The sequence below is a fragment of the Poecile atricapillus genome, chromosome W (genome assembly GCF_030490865.1).
Source record: "Poecile atricapillus isolate bPoeAtr1 chromosome W, bPoeAtr1.hap1, whole genome shotgun sequence".
NCBI lineage: Eukaryota > Metazoa > Chordata > Aves > Passeriformes > Paridae > Poecile > Poecile atricapillus.
The window spans coordinates 17,408,705-17,426,475 of record NC_081288.1 but is presented as its reverse complement, the minus strand read 5'-3'; the positions used below and the strand labels follow the sequence as shown (position 1 = coordinate 17,426,475).

General features: G+C 43.5%; 2 protein-coding genes across 4 annotated transcripts; one reads left to right on the top strand and one right to left on the bottom strand.

Annotated features, from left to right (window-relative positions):
- Nucleotides 1-849: 849 nt before the first annotated feature.
- LOC131592301 (C-type lectin domain family 2 member L-like) lies at nt 850-7,228 on the top strand. Its single transcript, XM_058863718.1, has 5 exons — nt 850-1,008; nt 1,689-1,772; nt 3,009-3,193; nt 3,939-4,039; nt 5,664-7,228. Exons 1-5 carry the CDS (start codon nt 951-953, stop codon nt 5,779-5,781), a joined length of 546 nt encoding a protein of 181 aa, XP_058719701.1. The 5' UTR covers nt 850-950; the 3' UTR covers nt 5,782-7,228.
- Nucleotides 7,229-7,437: 209 nt separating this feature from the next.
- Nucleotides 7,438-17,549, bottom strand: LOC131592293 (killer cell lectin-like receptor subfamily F member 1). 3 transcript variants are annotated; one of them, XM_058863709.1, is made up of 7 exons: nt 17,401-17,549; nt 13,075-13,149; nt 11,901-11,999; nt 11,131-11,268; nt 10,614-10,765; nt 10,050-10,162; nt 7,438-9,451 (listed from the first exon to the last, which is right to left on the bottom strand). In XM_058863709.1, the coding sequence occupies exons 1-7, from the start codon at nt 17,480-17,482 to the stop codon at nt 9,316-9,318; spliced, it is 795 nt and encodes a 264-aa protein (XP_058719692.1). In that variant the 5' UTR covers nt 17,483-17,549; the 3' UTR covers nt 7,438-9,315. The 3 variants fall into 3 exon arrangements, with proteins under 3 accessions (XP_058719692.1, XP_058719693.1, XP_058719691.1); XM_058863710.1 differs by having other exon boundaries at nt 7,438-9,448; XM_058863708.1 differs by lacking the exons at nt 7,438-9,451; nt 10,050-10,162 and having other exon boundaries at nt 10,236-10,765.
- Nucleotides 17,550-17,771: the final 222 nt, after the last annotated feature.

The following is a 17,771-nucleotide window of genomic DNA, read 5'->3' as shown; positions in this document are numbered from 1 at the left end:
TGCAGGCAAGGGCTAAAATCAATTGCAATTCAAATTATACTTGTGGAAGTATAAAGTTTATATGGTTCTTTATAAGGTGTAAACATAAAGACCTGGAGATGATTTTCAGCAGCTCAGCACTGCTCAGAATCCTTGACAATGAAAGTAATTGGAGACTGCAGTGAAAGCTTAAGTCGTAACCCCCCATTCCCATGGTTTTCTGTTTGAAGTTTCCTGCCCAGGTACAGAAGGATGCTTATTTTGGATAAACCACTGCTGAATTCCTCACACAGAGCCCACATGATGACTGGGAGAGAGCTGTGCTCCTCAGGCTGTTTGAACACACAACACAGCCCGGATCTGTCGTAAGAACAGCAGTTATTGTGCAAAACCACCGGATGAAATGGATGGTATGTCTGGCCCTGTCCTCCAAGCAATGCTGAAATTTCTATTGCACCTTCATCCCCACAGCTGGCAAGACAGCATCATCAGGCTTTATGCTCTTCTAGGTAAATCACTGGCCAGGTTTCCCAAAAAGGGTTAAGTAATCAATGTTTAAATACTTGATTTTATTCTCCTCCTCTGTACAAAAGAAGAAAATAAATATTAAATAAATTTTAAAAACCCCAAACAAACAAATAAATAAACAAAACCCACAAAACCAAAACACCCGACACAAAAAAACCCAAACAAAAACCAAACAAACCCCCCCCAAAAAAAATCCCCAGCAGACCAAACCAAACCAAACCAAACCAAAGCCTTCTCTCTTTGTATTAGTTCCTGGAATTTGCTTATTGCAGAGGATCTCAGCGAGATCTTGTGGGAGCCGACTTCTCCTTGAAAGCGTCGCTGTTTCCTGTTTCTGGGAGTTGCGAAGTGACTGTTCCCGGCGCCAGGGCCGGCTCCGAGCCCACGCTCCGTGGCCATGCCCCCGGGGCCGGGCCCACCCCGGGCCCCGCAGCTGGGCGCCCATGGCGGGCGGCGCGCGCGGCGGCTCGGCGGGCCGCGGCACGGCCCTCAGCGGCAAAGGTGACGGCCGGGGGACAGCCAGGGGCTGCCGTGAGGGCGGGGAGCCGGGACATCCCTCCGCAGCTGGCCGGGTGTGCCGGGCTGGGGACGGGCGGAGACTGCCAGGAGAGGGGAGGGAGCTCCTCTGGAGCCGCTCCACGGACGCTGGGCAGTGGCAGGGCCGTGTCCGCTTCCAAAGCCCTGGAGGGGACAGGGGAACAAAAGGAGACTAAAAAGCTGTGGCTGTGGGATAAGGCTGGATATTGCTCAGACGTTTTGGGCTCCAGAACTGATGGCTTTTTTTATTTCACTTATCCATGCCATGTTTAGGCGCCAGGTCAGTATCAAACTTACTGTCCACAGTCATTTTTCCCATGCTCGTTTCTTTCTCTTTTGATCGCTTCAAGTTCTGGATGATGTAAGTAAAATTTAGAGTAATTCGGAGTTCTTGTTTGCTAAGTAGCCTTGTGAAGATAAGTTAAATGTCTCTGCTCCCAGCCTGCTCTCCACAGCTATGTTTTTGGGTTTTTTTAACAGCTTTGTGCCTCCTGGGCTCTACTTCCCACTCAGCTGGTTCTTATTTGTTGTTCTGGGTTTTTTTGGTGTTGGTGGGTTTTTTTTCGTTTGGTTTTTTTTTTGGGGGGGGGGGGTTGTTTGTTTGTTTTATTTTGTTTTTTAATTAATTACATTTATTTTTTCAGGTCTGTTCTCAAACATCTGGCTGTGGCGGGCTGTCGCTGGAGTCCTTACTGCTGCTGTCATTTTGATTTCATCTATTCATTTTGGTAAGTAAGGAATTTTAAAAGGAAATATAATTAGCAGAGAAATTACCAGAGTTTGGGATTCTATACTCAGAGAGTGGTGAGGCCCTGGCACAGGCTGCCCAAAGCTGTGGCTGCCCCATTCCTGTGATGCCTAGAGAGGCTACCTGGAACAGATGCTAGACAGAGTTAATGGAATAAAGTAGGTATTTATTAAAAGGCCTTCAAAGGATACACCTTGGGCAGTTGAAGATCCTGGCTGTGGCTACACCCAAGATGGACCCAAAATGGATGACCGCTCATGACTTTCCACACTTTCATAAGTTTTGGTCCATTTGCGCATTGGGGTTAATTGTCCAATTACAGCTTCAGGTTATGAAGTCCCATCCTCCCAGATTGCTCTCCTCAATTCACCATTATTTATACCTTTTTGGGCTTGAAGCTGCAACAGTGTCCTTGTTTCTTGGGCTGGAAAAGGATTGTTTTGTCTAACTAAACTGTGAAGAGAATTTGCTAACACTTCATATGAAGTTCGGAGTTATACATTACTGCAGTACAGAATCTGAGAAATATGAAAGCTAAAACTTAAGGCATCACCTGGAAGCATCCAAGGCCAGGTTGGATGGAGCTTGGAACAACCAGATCTCACAGAATCTGTCCCTTCCCATGGCAGGGGTGGGAAAAAAATGGTCTTTGAAGTCACTCTCAACCCAAGCCTCTCTGTGATTCTGTGTTGTTTGAAACTGGGGGCCAGAGCTGCCATCACCACATGCTTCAGTGGGGTTAGGGAGGGCTCAGTTTAATTTTACTGTTCTTTTGGTATCAAGTTTGTCACATCACTGTTGGTCTTAATCCAAGTTCAAGAAAACAAATAACAACAGAAAGATTGTCCTACTGATCTGCAGTCCTTCAAAAATGACACTATAATAAACAAAGCTACTAATTCAGCTGCGAGGAAGCCATGCCTGCAAAAACTGGAGTTGTTGGAATCCTTAAACTGTAGAAGAGTCCTTGGGTGATACTTTATTATCACCTTCTCAGCTACTTCTACAACTTGTCCCTGACTATCTTTTTAAGGATATATCAAGGGGCAGAAGGTGCAGGATCCAGACTGTATCATTAGTTTACAGTAATTATCTCAGCTGGACAGAAGTAACAATGCTGTGGCTAGACTGGGATTATTTTAAGTGATGCAGTCAGAAAGTAAAACCTTTCCCAGCTGGAAGAAATGGGTAGATTGTGTTTTTTGTCTTTTCCCAGCAAATCGTTCTCTGGGCAAAGACTCTCCTGTGTGCCCTCCCCTGGACCTGTGTCCATCAGGCTGGCTGTACTTCCAGAGGAAGTGTTACAACCTCTCAGAGAGTGAAGCTGACTGGAACTCCAGCCAGAGCCACTGCTCTTCCCACAACTCTTCCCTCCTGGTCATCGAAAATCTTCAGGAGCTGGTAAGGGAACCAAAGGGAGATCCTGTTTCCCCCCAGTTCACTTCCATGGAACTGCTTTCCCAGCCTCCTCAGCTGAACAGTTAGGAAGCTGATGAAAGACCACAGTGAGTCACAGCCTGCAGAAAACTGCCTCTTCTCCCTGAAAACAGGAAACATCAGCTTGAGCAGTTGATGTTTTGGAAAATGTCCGAGTGCTTGTCTGAATTAAAGTTGGTGCTGCGAACAGTTATAAACACTCAAATTGAAGGCATCTATCAGGGTAAACACTGTTGCATCTCATTTTTCTTTAATTAAACAACTGTTTTCTCATATTGAGATAGGTTACTGACACACAAGTTGGTAAATGCGTTAATTGTGACCTTTGGAGTTAGGAAATAGTTACCCAAAGTGCAGCTTGCAGCATTTTTTCCTATATTATACCACAATATTAGGAAAGATTCCACCCTGCACAAAGGGGTATATATATATATATATATGTATGTATGTAGGAGAATATATTCTTCTGTACCTGTTGCAGACCTTGAAAGCAGATATTTTAGATATATTTTTGATATTTTAGAATAGCCTCTCTTTAGGTCAGTCAACCCTATCCCAGTCACCAGTCTCTCTGTATTTAGGTTTTAATATTGTTTCTTCTGCAAGGCTAGAATGTTGTTTTGCTTTTGCCCTGGATCAAGGACTTTGTATTTTGATAGCTGGACTGAACATGGAGAACTTCTTTTCTCATGTGGGTTTATTCCTACAGAGCTTTATGATGAAGATAACAAAGCAAAACCCATGGATTGGACTCCATAAAAGAAATGAAGAGTTCTTTTGGGTAAATGGAAAAGCATTAGACAACGAACTGTAAGTTGATGTGGAGGGGTTTTGCTGGTGATATTCGATTATAGGGGAGTAAGAAAAATAATACAGAAATAATGACTTGTAGGAAATATCTGTTATTATGTTGAAGGGATGATTATGGAGAGGGTATGGAATGCAATGAAGGTTTCACATGGCATTGGTAAAACTGGCAGATGAAGATAGGGGATAAATTTGTAATGTTGAGGAGCAACATGACGCAGGCTCATGGTAACAGACATTAGAGAAAGTGAAACCAAGAGACGCCAAAATACCAAAGGCATTGGGGGTAGGAAGGGAAGATTACAGTAATACAAATTCCTCATTATAGAATATATTTTGCAAAAGTACAAACCTGCATGTAAGCTGTGTGAGGTTTATAGCAAAGACTGCTAAGGGAGACTGCTAAGACTCCATGTAAACTCCATATAAAAATGTTTTCATTTTTATAGAATGTTCTTCTGAAAGAGGCTGCTGGAGGGAAAGGAAGATGTGAATTTGTGTTGCATGAGCTGGTTGTTCTGTGCCACCAGTGCCAGGTGTGGGGCACTTTGTTCCTCTCCCTGGCAGCCATCCCATCTCCTCAGAGGCTGCTGCAGCTCATCCTGCAGCAGCTGCTGGCAGGAGTTGGCAGAATTACCATTAATAGGCATAAGCACTGAGATTTCACAACTCTGAAACTACCTTAAAAAGTGGAAAATTTAAATACTTTTAAGTCTGTGACATTACTGATGATGTGTAACTATAGTCACTTCATCCCCAAGCCCTGAAGGCTTGATCTGACAAAGGCATTTAATGTGAGATATGAGGAACACGTGGGCACCTCAAATTGAAAACTGCAGTCCTTCCCACTCTTTTATCCCCTGTCTGCAATAAGACATCCACTGATGCTTTCATTTTCAGTGAGTTTCTTCCCATTCTTGGACTTCTGCCTCACTGCTTGCCTCAAACTGCCCCTCCTGAAGGGGAGGGCAAACACCTTGATATCTAAGCTCAGGTGTTACTACACTGGTGGGGATTTGTCCCTTGGCTTTTCCAGAGGCCATCCTAGTTTTCTTGGCCTATCCACAGAATTTTATAGCACTTTGTTTGGAAACAGAGTTGCTGAAGGAGTCCCTTACCTCTTATGTAGGGACACCTATAGTGTGGAAACTGAGGTTTGCTTCTTGTTTTTCCCCAATCCCTTAACCATGGTGCCTTTTAGATTCTGAGCAAGGGAGAAATGAGAGGTACATTTGCTTCACAGCTCCTGCTGGAACCTTTTAGCTGTATAGGAGGATGTGGAAATGCAAAGTGGTGGTGCCCATCTTGATGGCATGGCATCCCTGAGAAGAGCAAACCCGGGTTTCAGTCTCTGCCCTAAGGGTGTATTTCACATTAAGTGACCACCAAACAAGATGCAGGAGTACAAGTCCTGAATTTTGTCTTCTTATCACAAGATATCATTAAGAAAAGACAATCTCCATGGTGTTCTCTTCAAGGCATGAAACATCATTGTCCTGTGGTACCTTGCCTGAGATAAATCAGGCTTTATTCAAAGAGAACCTGAGATCCCCGTAGCTGTCTTTGCGCTATTGCAATATTTGATTGAGGGTGTCCAAGTAATCCTGTCTTCCCTTCTCCCTGGCAGGTTTGAAGTAAAAGGCTCTGGGAGCTGTGCCTATCTGGAGTCCAAAGGAGTCTCAGCCTCGGGATGTTCTTTAACCAGGAAGTGGGTGTGTAGCTTGAATATCAACTCAGCTCAATAAAGGTGGGCCAAGCCACCACCCCTGACACCTCAGAGCTCTGATATGATGCCTACACAGGCTATGTCTATACTCTGGGACCTGGGAATGTGTGCCAGATCCTACCCAGAGGTGAATGACTTTTCTGGTAGCCAGAATTCTACACCCATGGAGGAAGGCTTTAAAGATACCATTTAAAAGGCTCTCTACAGCATCTCAATGAGTCATTTCCTTGCCCCATTTTTCCAGCTACTGCCCAGCTGTAGTTTCCTTTTTGTTGGGCCATCAATATTTCTTCCATTTACTCTTCTCTTGTAGGAGCAGCTGTTCTTTCTTTCCCTTTTGGGTGTGCAGTTGGAGGTTTTTGTTCTGCTTTTCCTTTTGCCAGCCTCTGTGCAGGGATGGGGGGTGGAGTGGGTCTGTCTGGAGGACTGCCAGTGCCTTGTGGCTACAGGGTGCAGAAGTGAACACTGTTGTTTTAGACAGGATCACAGTAGATTCCTCTCTCCATGTTTGATGGGATGCACCTTGCATTGTATTCCACGTTTTGTTAATGTTATGTTACATTAATCTTGTTAAGTCCTGGTGATAATGCTGTCAAGCTAATTTATGTAGCTGCACTGCACCTCAAGTGATCCTCACAACACTTTCTTTAGCCAAAAAAAGGTCACAATAGATTGTGAATATTTATTTACGTGAGCATCTGCACTGATGGAGGTGGGGGATGAGGAGTTAGAACTGGAAGAGTGATAGTGAAGCTGCAGGCATTAATATGTAAAGCAGTGCAAGGAGGCAAAGTCAGAAGAAGTGAATGAGAGAATTACCAGCAAGGGATGTTTCTCTGTGTTTTCCTCATGCCCTGTGCCTGTCACACTGTGAGGCTTCTGAGCAATAGAATATATATGACATTTCCAGATGGACAGTCAGTGATTCCTTGTGTAGAGGACATTTTCAGCAGCAGCCTCCAGTACTCTAAGATTGCTGGGAGCCTGAACAGAATTAGGGCACAATCCCTTTGATTGTCTGAGTCCCACTCGTGTCTAGTAGGTTATCTAAAGATTCAAAGTGTCATTTGACCCAGAGGAAGAAAATTTTCCTGGAAGGAATATAACTATTAAGTTTCTAGAGAAGGAAAAATGGGAAGTTCACCTTCATCATTTTCTGTGACAGAAGGACTTTACTGTAGCACATGGACCGCACACATGTTTCAGATGTTTATTTAAATATAACCACTAATTTTGCTGGATTACACTTTTCTTAATTGCTTGTATTCTTTATAGGCACAGTAACAGGAACTCTACAGTATGAAAAGCCTAATTTTCTATTAATTTATATGTTGGGGGGAGAGTGTTATTCTGAAATGTTTTTAAATTAGCTTGATTCTGAAGGATATGGAATGTGCAATAGTCCTGAAAAGATACTTAATAAATGTCTTTACAGAGCCCTTGAATTACAGTGGTTTGTATCTAAATATTGAGACATTAAAAGTCTTTTTCATCTCAGGCACCATTTTGGTGAAAAAAAAAATTTGAAGCGAAGTAAAATATTCAGGTTTTGAACATGAAAAAAATATTTAATCATAATGTTGGGGCTGACATGAAACAGGACATTTGATCCAAAAAAGAATTCTTTTCCCTTTCTAATGCCTCATAATGGGTCAGACTTTATAAAAGAGGTTACAGTGAAGGCTCTTCTGAAATCTGACTCCTCAGGGATAGCATCTTCTTCAGTGATGTTAAGCAAAGAAGGGTCAAGCTGCAAACTCTGACAACTTGCTTTACTCAGAGTGGAGTTTGATGAAGTACTTCAGTGGTAATTTATTTTTTCTTTTTAAATAAGTGACTGCTTAAATTGTAGGTGAGAGCTTCAGTAAGGCCCTGCAAAAACTTACATGAATAATAGCAAGAAGGTCCAAATAGTAGATGTTTTGTGAATATTGTTAAAACCTAAACACCACAACTAATTTGAGAAAATCCAGCATGCAGGAGTTAGTTTTTCTTGTTAAATTCAGCATGAATCAAGAAAGATCTGCCATAAAACCAGCAATTGTCAACTCTACTGCATGGAGAAGGGTTTGCTGTGAGTACCCTGAAAATTTCTCAGCAAAGAGAAATTATCTCTCTATAAAGCATGTATTATATAGGTATAGACGATTATCTTACTCATTTTAGACTCTTTCCTTTTCTTTGCTTCTCTCTAGAATGATCAAACCAATCCTCTTCCCTCCACATGCTGTGAATTTGGGGGATTTTTGTTGTTTCCTCTTACATAACAGCAGTTTCTCATCAGTCTTGAGCTCCTGATGCTGCATTCTGTGGGGTAAATCTGTGTTGGAGTTTTTTTGTTGTTATTGTTTAAAGGGAAGTCCCTGAGGGGACAGTTCACTTTTTAATCTGCAGCCCTAAAGTGCTGAACATTAACCCTCCCCAGGCATGTGCAGGCGTGAAAAAACATCTCTGTGAAACTGCAGCTGCTTTTATTTGTGTGCATCACAACAAAGATGAGGTAAAGGCTCACCATCTCAAAAGCCATGTTACATTTGTTTCTCTTCTCATTGCTGTAAGGACTTAAATTCCAGTCGGTGCCATTTTTGTTAGAGAAACACCTTCAATTCATGACATTTCTTTACTTTTGTCAAATAATCTGAATCTAATAAAAGCACTGGGTCAGAGTGCTCTTAGCATTTTTGTGTTCTAGACCTAGAAATAGTATTTATTCATGACACTTCAATACCTAAGTAATGCATTTACTGAATCCACTCCCAGGCATTCATTTCACCAGTCTTATGGCTCATTATAGCATAACTGTGGTTGGAATTTACAATGTAAAGGGACAAAATATAGGTGGAGAGGAAGCTTACAAACTTCATTTCGTTGCACTGCAATGTTGTCTTACAGTCCAAGCCCCTTCCCTAGTTAATCCCTTCAGGTTCCAAGGCTCAGCACCAGAAGAAGGTGGGAGCAATCAGCAGATTAACCACGATTGTTACAAGTCATTCCATGCCTGGTCTCCTGTCTACACCCAGTAGCTCTGCAGCAGCTTTAAATAAGACACTGTCCAATAAATGCTTTTTTTTTCCAGCCCTGAAGTGGCTTCTGTGAGTCACAGTTAGACCCCAAGGAAAAGAAAACAAACCCACAGACTTCAGAAAACACTAAAATCCTGAAACCCAACTAAGAAGTCCTCAGTTCAGCAGCTGTCTGCGGGCAGGGGTGACAGCAGTGGGCCCAGCACACTCTTCATCCCCCACAGGGGCCATAATTCCTGCACATCACACAGTTCACGTGCACAGGGCTCCTCCTCACAAGTATCTCTTCTCCTCTGACCTTTCCTGAGGCAGCTGCTGCCAAAATCTGTCTGTGTGAAGGCTCAGCTCCCCAAAATCCTCATGTGCCAGTTTACAGCCCTGTTACAGGAGCTGTCTTCTGACTTCTTAGAGAGCCCAGCAAAGTGCAAATTTCCCTGCAAGTCTGATCAAAACTATTTACACCACAAGTAGGTTTGTCTGTAAAATGGGTCTTCTGACAAGAAGCTCTGCCTGTTGTCTGGAAATGCAGCTCAGAGCACCAGCAAGGTTGCGTTCTTCTTACAGATCCACTCCTTTAATGTCTGGCAGTTATCTGCCTGGATTACATTTTTCCTTCTATAGACAGCACAGTTCTTGTCAGCCTCGATGCTTCTTAGAGCTGTCCTGCTGAGAGACCAAAAGGAATGCAGTTGTCAGCTTTAAACTCAGCTTTAAACTCATCCTGGTGGTGCTCTGAGTGAGAGGGAGGGATGATGCCCACTCCAGCAGCCCCTTGAAGCACAGCAGCTGTGCAGAGGTGGGTTGGGCACCCCCAGCAGGGACTGCTGGCTTCTGAGAGATGGATGCTTGGGATTATTAGTGTTAAAAGGAGAAGAATCCTCCCCATGCAGCCACAATGCTGAAGAAAGCTGCTCAGATCCCAGCCAATGCTATGTGACAGGCATCACCTTCAACAGAGGCATGGTCTGTAAAGTGAGAGTTTGTTGGCAGGGATTTCAGCAGAAGTGTGTAATAATATCTCTGTATTAATAAATGTATGAGCTGTAGCTGTGGTTGGTCCTGGAGGCAGAAATCAGTTTCCAAAAGTGCCCGGCAGGAACCTGTTGACCTGAAACTGGGCATGAAATAGACTCTGAATATGTACCTGAGGCTGCAGGGTTCGATCTGTTCTTTGGGTAATTAGCTCAGATTCAGAGCTGTATTTCTAAGCAGGGAGACCACACTTTGCTTTCCCCAAAGATATCCTCCCCCCACAAATCCTCACCTCTTTTTTTTTACTGTGTGATCTTCCACTGAACTCCATGTTTTCTCCATGTCTTCAGTGTCCAAGCCAATCCAAATATATTTGGTATCTTTGTCTTTGTTGTCTATAAATTCCTGTGGAATGATTAGAAGGATGTTACCTGACAGAAGAGCTTTCCTGCTGTGCCCAGGTCACTGTTCTGCCTCATGCACAGCTTTTATTTCCTCTTGAAGAGCAAGGACAGGGATGCAGCCACGGCAGAGCAGCCTCTTACATCAGCCCATACACATGACCAGGCTCCTCTCTTCCCAGAGCCAAGTGGTAGAAACGAGTGGAAAGTCCCAGCATTTCCTCCTCCCAGTCAAAACTACTCTGGCTTCCACACTTGGCACCTTTTGTGCTTCTCCTCTTCAGCTCTGCTCTGCTGATATTCCCAAACTCAGCTCTTGTGCAGGGAGGGTCAGATCCTTTCCCTGGTGAGGCTCTTGCTTGTCTACCTGTACTTTTGACATCCAGGCCATTTTCTCTTGGAGAAGTGTTTGGCTGAGGCCTGTCACATGCTTTTAGGGCTGCTGCAAGACTCACCATCTCAATTTCATCCTCAATGACAAGCAGCTGGGATTTCCTGGCCAGGCAGTTTTTCTGGCTGTCCTCCCAGCTCCTGGCCTCCTCAGAGAAGAAGTAACATCTGCTCCTGTGCAGCTGCCACCCGGCGGGACACAACTCACATGTTGTCCCTGTGGGTGGACAGGGGCAACCTTTAGCTCCTACAATTAATGGAATTCCTCCCCCTGTTTATGAATCATTGTCTGGAAAGTATTCTCCAGGACAAGAGGAGGATATATGGCATTTCTGACAGCAGCTCCTGGCAGAAAGAAATGTAATGAAAATACTGGAAACTTTATACCAAAAGAGGAGTGAGACTATCATGGTTAAAATGTTAGTTTAGATTTTGCTATCACTGCTCTGCAGGAACACCATGCTTCCTGGGTAGCACCAGTGACTTCCCATAAACTGCAGGGAGTCACAGAAATGGGAACAGAGACAACAGAGCTTTGCACACCACATGTCCCCTATGCTGGGAAGGACTAACGCACCTTACCCTGTCCATTTTCACACAGCTCCTCCATGAGCCATTTCAGGAGTGCTGCTGAGACAGTCCTCTCTGAAGAAATGTCACTGCTGGTGTTCAGACCATACTGGGGCAAACTTTCTGATTTTCCCGCTCTGCCCTTCAAAACTTGAATGGCCCAAAGTAAGCAAAAAAAAAAAAAAAAAAGGGAAAAAAAAAGAGAGAGAGAGATCATGGTTAACAACAAAGATAAAGAAATGAAGAAATTCAGTCTTTGTACCCAGTGCTGTACAGTGAATGTGAGGATGTTTCTGCGTACATTGCCTGGTACAGAAACAGCTGTGGGCAAACTCAGTGAGTAAAGCTCAATGAGCAAAGCCCTCCTGCGAAGATGTTCATTAAATGGCCTGGCTTGGAAAGACTTTAAAGATAATTTCATTCCAAACCCCTGCTATGGGCAGAGACACCTTCCATTATTCCAGGTTGCTCAGAGCCCATCCAACCTGGCCTTGGACACTGCCAGGGATGGGGCAGCCACAGCTTCTCTAAGGATCCTGTGCCAGGGCCTCACCACCCTCACAGGGAAGAATTTCTTCCTAATATCCAACCTACATCTGTTCTCTGTCAGTGTGAGGCTATTGTCCCTTGTCCTGTCACTCAGGCCCTTGTCAAGTATTCCTGTATTTGTGTACAAGTTGACATCTTTCAGTGCAACACTAAGGGAATTTTTCTCTCAGCTCGTTCAGAGGTTTAAGCATGTCTGCAATGAAGGGATGAAGCAGGAGGAAGGATCTACTCACATTGCTTGGCCTGTATGGCCACGACTCCCAGTAGGATGAGCACAAGGACTGCCAGGACCAGTGCCACATAGAACCAGGCTGAGCACCTGTGCCGACAGTCTGGAGGGATGCAGGAGGAAGAGCAGCTTAATGTCCTGGCACTCTTAAAATTATCACTGGGTAAACAACAGAGAACTCATCTGCCTAAAATCAGTCTGCTGCCAGGAGGATGCAGTGGCATTTTACTTATTAAAAATCTGCATCCATTTTGCATACATGGAAGTGAAATCAAAACATTTGGTCACATAGAGCAAGTGATTGTCAACCATTAAGAATTTGCCTTTTCTCCTTTGACTTATTTTTCTCAAGCATTGCCTCCTCACACCTACCCACACACACCGGCAGGACTTTGCAGAGCAATTCAGGGAAAGTATCAAGGATGGGCTGGGGTGTCGGGGATGGGCTGTGGAGTGTTCCTCCTCTCTGTTTCCAAATGTAGCTGTTCCTGTCCTGCACCTCAAAGATAACTTCCCTAAATGCATCAGAAAAAAAGCCCCATTCTGACACTCCCTGGCACAGGGAAGTGCATCAAAGCAAGCATCTCTGCAGCTGTTTGGCATTCACCCTGTGTTGGAGGGAAACACTCAGGAAGCTTCAGAACCTGAGGAAATTTGGGGTAAAGGTGCCAGTTCCACGAGACACAGACTTACACTGTCATAACCTGTGTTTCCCTGACCTTGCCTGTATGAGATGAGCAACTGCTCCGTCCTCTGGCTACCTGAGCTATCTGGTATAATGTTCACTTTCCCTGGCAGGCAGGTCCTTCAGTCCAGGGAGGGTGAGAATCACCAGGGCACTAATGGCACACAGACCTGCATTACCCTGCTTCCAAAGCCAAATACATCCCTGGGACTCTTCCTGCACGAGGGCTCTAAAAAAACATGGAATTTTACTTTGCTTTAATACATTTTCCATGCAGGGCACAAAGGCATTTTTAGAAATTATTTTTAAAACACGTCTATCAATATTTAGGAAAGTGAAGAATCTGAGAACCCAGCAGAAAAAAAAAGCAGCAGATGAAATGATAGATCAGTCCTTCATTGAGAGAGTGTACATAAAGGCTTTTGATAACAGGTTTCACTGTTGGGCAATAGGAAAAACTAGATCTATAATTAGTAACCAAATTGTACAGTACCAGGAGCGGAAGTCTCTGCTCTGCTGTTTCCATGGGGTCTCTTCACGTGCAGCTCAGCGTACGTGATCGTGCTTCCTGTAAGGAGAGGGCAACGCTCACATTTGTGGCTGTGCAAATCACCGAATAGAGGAACAATAAAGGCTGAGCCTCTATGAAAAGCGGTGTGTGTTTGCAGGGCTGCCTGTTCAGCATTTTCCTTTTCCTAGGCAACAACAGGCAAGATGATGATTTACCACTTCCTCCTGCTGTCAGGCAGGAAAAGCCTCCTCCATACGCTTTGAACTGTTGCGTGCTGTGTGGCTGGAGCAGAAGCCAGACAAACAGGCTGAAGGATGGGAAAGACCTGGATCCGATCCATGGCAAGCATCCCATCCCTGTTGCTAAGCCAACTCAGAAGGTACCACAGGGGCTGGAGGGGCACCAGACCGTGACTGCTTTGTGGGGCAGAGAGACGCCAAAAGGAAAACCAGCATTTAGAGAAATGCTGCTGCAGCAAGGTAACTCCTGGGGCATTCCTGACTCATGACTGTTTATCCCAGGATATTACAGGTGGTGCCTGTAGCAGCAGAGGAATGGACCTGATGGCTGAAGACATCCTTTTCCAGAAGCACATTGCCAAAACAGAATCAAAAAGGGCATTAAAATCTCACGGTGTGGGTTCAAGGCACATGGATTCTTTCTGAACATGTTTTCAGTATCATTTACCTGGGTATTTTGCAGAGCTACTGGTTAGTCTTATGGAAGGTGTCTGGACCTTTGGGACACTGCTTTTGCTTCCATAAATGGAGAGATTTTATCCATCTGATTCAAGAATAAGCTTCTGTGCTACCACCCTAGTTTGTGACCACTGGGGCTTTTAAAAAGAGGTATTGTATTAAACTTCACTGATCAGGGAAAACCTTGGCAGAAGAAGAGAGTCTCATTAGGTTAAAATAAGGCAGCATTTCATATGAGAATTGCTGAAGTGTGGAGAGGTTTTACAGTAAAACAAAAACAAAAACACTGAGAACCTGATTGGCAAATAAGGGTAATTCATGTAGGGGAGACAGTCTACACTTTAGAGAATCTGACCTAACACATTTGGTTTTTTGCTTTATTTCAATTTATTAGTTCAGTGAACTACAGAAAATTTGTAAATTAAATGTAATTGTTCTCAAATCAAATGCCTTAAAAGTTTTTCTTCTTAGAATGTAAATAATTTTCCAAAAACACTCAGGACTTTTAAATGCACTAGCCCTGTAAACAGAGGTACTTCTAAAATAAGTACTTTAGACATTCTTCTACAATTAGTAAATAATTTGTCTCTCAAATGAACATTCATTCCTTTAAAGAATCTCCAAGTCTCTAAGTCTGTAAAAAAATAATTATCAATGCAAGCTGAACATTTAAACAAAGTTATTCCTTCTATTACAGTGTGTATGGGCACACAATTATTTGAATGTGAATCCTCAGAAGTCAGCATAAGCTTAAGTCTGCCGGATGCTTCCACACCCTCACCTAATTCAACAACAAGGTGGAGATCTCAGTCAGTCACTAAAACTGAAATTTCACTTTCCTGTGCCTGTTGTCAGGTGCAGAAAAACCATCTCTGTTTATTGGAAGCTTCTGTTTGGTGAAAGTGCAGACAGCGAGTGCTGCTGGAGGGGTGTCAACAGTAGTGTGTCCAGCAGGAGCAGGGAGGTAATTCTCCCCCTGTGCTCAGCACTGGTTAGGTTGCTCTGTGAGTTCTGTGTCCAGTTCTGGCCTCTCAGTTCGGGAAGGACGTTGAGACACTTGAGCGCGTCCAGAGGAGGCAACGAGGCTGGTGAGGGGCTGGGAACACAAACCCTGTGAGGAACGGCTGAGGGAGCTGAGGTTGTTTAGCCTGGAGAAAAGGAGACTCAGAGGTGACCTTATCACCTATCACACTCAGGTGGGGGTTGGTCTCTTTATCCAGGCAACCACTGACAGAACGAGAGGACACAGCCTTGAGCTGAGCCAAGGGAAATTTAGGTTGGATGTTAGGAAAAAGTTCTTCATGGAAAGGGTGATAAAATACTGGAATGGTCTGCCTGGGGAGATGGTGGAGTCTCCATCCCTGGATGTGTTTAAAAAAAGACTGGATGTGGCATTCAGTGCCATGGTTTAGTTGAGGTGTTAGGGCTGGGTTGGACTCGATGATCTTGAAGGTCTCTTCCAACTCAGTGATTCTGTGATTAGAGAATGTTGTGTCCAGATGTGGGCCAGCACCTCCAGGGGTCTGGGGGAAGCTGGAGAGGCTCCAGGTGGACCTGGTCAACACCGGAGCAGCCCAGGAGGTTAAGAAAGGGAATAAGAAGTTAAGGGCACAACCAATAGCATGCTACAACTACTTGTGGGTTAGTTTGGTGATGGATTTGAACTTTCCTTGGCTTGTTCTTCTCCCAAGGAAAGTTCTGTGTAGCCACTCACTATTTATAATCAGGCAACTCTCAAATTATCTGTGAGGGAACCGGGACACAAAAACTACTGGAGTCTTCCACTGGAAAATGGATTCCCAGGTGTCTTTATCCTTGCTGGGATTTGGGAACACTTTTCTACTTTTGAACACCTGTTTTGAAGCACCTGCACAGTAACAGCACCTGCACCTACCATAGTGCCATTGCTAAATCCTCCTCAATACCCTCTGGCAGAGCAGCCAAGAATCCCCTCATCCTTGTCATTCAGAGCCCCTGAGTGACAGCTGAAGTCCAACTGTAATCTAAACCCAGTCAAACAAAATATATTTGAGTATAATCAGACATAAGAGTGGGGAAGGTGAGACTGGGAGCTATAAACAGTGAAGAAAATATTATGTAAGAGATTTTTGTCTCTGTACAATTGAGACAGCATAACCAAGACTTGTAGAAATATTGGGTGGATCTCTAGTGCCTGTTTTTTAAAGGAGATGGAAGCACTGGACTATGAACAGAAGAACATCCACAAAAATGATAAGCATTTTTGAGAAGTTAAATATTTAAAGGGAAAAGGGCATTGAGAAATCACTTAATTACCATGGCCAGTAACTTCATGTGAGAAAATATCATGAGTTAAAATCAGTTCAACAAAAGTTTCCTAAGAGCCATCCACATGTTAATGATAAATTTCATTGGAACTGGCCTGTCCAAAGTTGAGCTTTTCCTTTAGGCAGCATGATTCAGGAATAGTTTTGGATGTCTTCTAATCAAGATTTGATGTCTGTCTCCCTTCACAAACAAGTTTTATCACTTTGGATACTGGGTAAAATTACAGGCAAGCCCTCTTTGTGTTGCACAGGTTACAGCAGTGCAAACAACATCCATGGGTGCATGGACACACAGTCTAAGGTAGTATTTCATATCATAAATATAATAAAGTGAACTTATTTTTATCTTTTTGATACCAGTCTTGTAAAAATATATGAAAGATATTCTTTTCTGTCACTTAAGTGCATGTATTCAGAGCACCATCGTCACTATCAATCTCCATTCTAAGCAGAACATCTAAAAATATTCATTACACAATGTTATTTCCTTAAGGGATTAAATACATTCATTACTAATGAAAGCATGAAGATATCCTTAGTTGATGCCACAAGCATTTCCTATTTGCTCATAATAAGCTGTCATTCATATTAGATGTGATCCAGAATTTTGTCCAAATGCTTTCATGAATGAATTTTTTTCCAAGTAGTAGAAATGTTACTTCTTCAGAAAATTTAGTTCAGAACATCTCCTTACCCTGAATATTGGCTCAATCCTTTGGGTTGTTTTTACAAATATAGGAAGTGATCACAGATTGATAATTTGGTTCTGGAGAATCACCACTGGAAAATTAAAGAGAAAGAGCAGGAAGTTTTTAGGGGACATTCAGTACTTCCTTCAGTGACAGTGACTGCACTTTTGACTGCCACTAGTTTCCTGATTTACTGGTTAATTTACTGCTCCTTTTCCATGAACATAAACACTGATCTGATTTGTGGGCTAGGTCATAATTCAGTTGAGCATTGTCTTGATCATATTACTAATTTTAAAAGAAACATTATGCTCATTATTCAAACAATGAACACTTTTTCTTTCTCATTCTGTTACTTAAAGCCTGGGACCAGACCTGAGCTGCTGCTCCTTGGTGATTGTGATTTGGGAGCAGTTTGGCTGATTTGTACTGCGAGGATCTCATCCACTATTCCAACTTCTCGCCCTTCCCATGCAGCATCCTATGGCCTTCTTCTAGTTTTACCCAATTTAAAATGTGAGACAGAAAGAGAGAAAGAGAGAAAGAGAAAAAGAGAAAAAGAGAGAGAGAGAGAGTGCACAAGAGAGCAAACAGTGCATGCCCAAGATGTTTTACCTGGGTTTGATGTTCCTGAAGGAGTGTGTGGCCTTTCCCTCGGCAGCATTGCCACGGCCGCGTAAGTGACATCCCCTGCCATCTGTGAGCCTGTCCCTCGGAGCTATGGAAAGAGCAGCTTCACCACAATTATTTGCATGCTGTCTCAGCTTTGCCTGCCTCCAGAACAGTCACACGCTGTGCTATGGCTCTGGGGAAGGCTGAGAAACACTAAAAAGGAAGTTACTAAGTCACCTCTTTCAGTGCAGCTTCAAAGCCTGTTTTCAGCCACTGTTCTTCTTGCCTTTCAGAATAAACAAGAAAATGAAGATTACACTCTGCCATTCTTTTAACTAATAGATATTAAAAAACCTTATTGGTCAAAGCAGAGG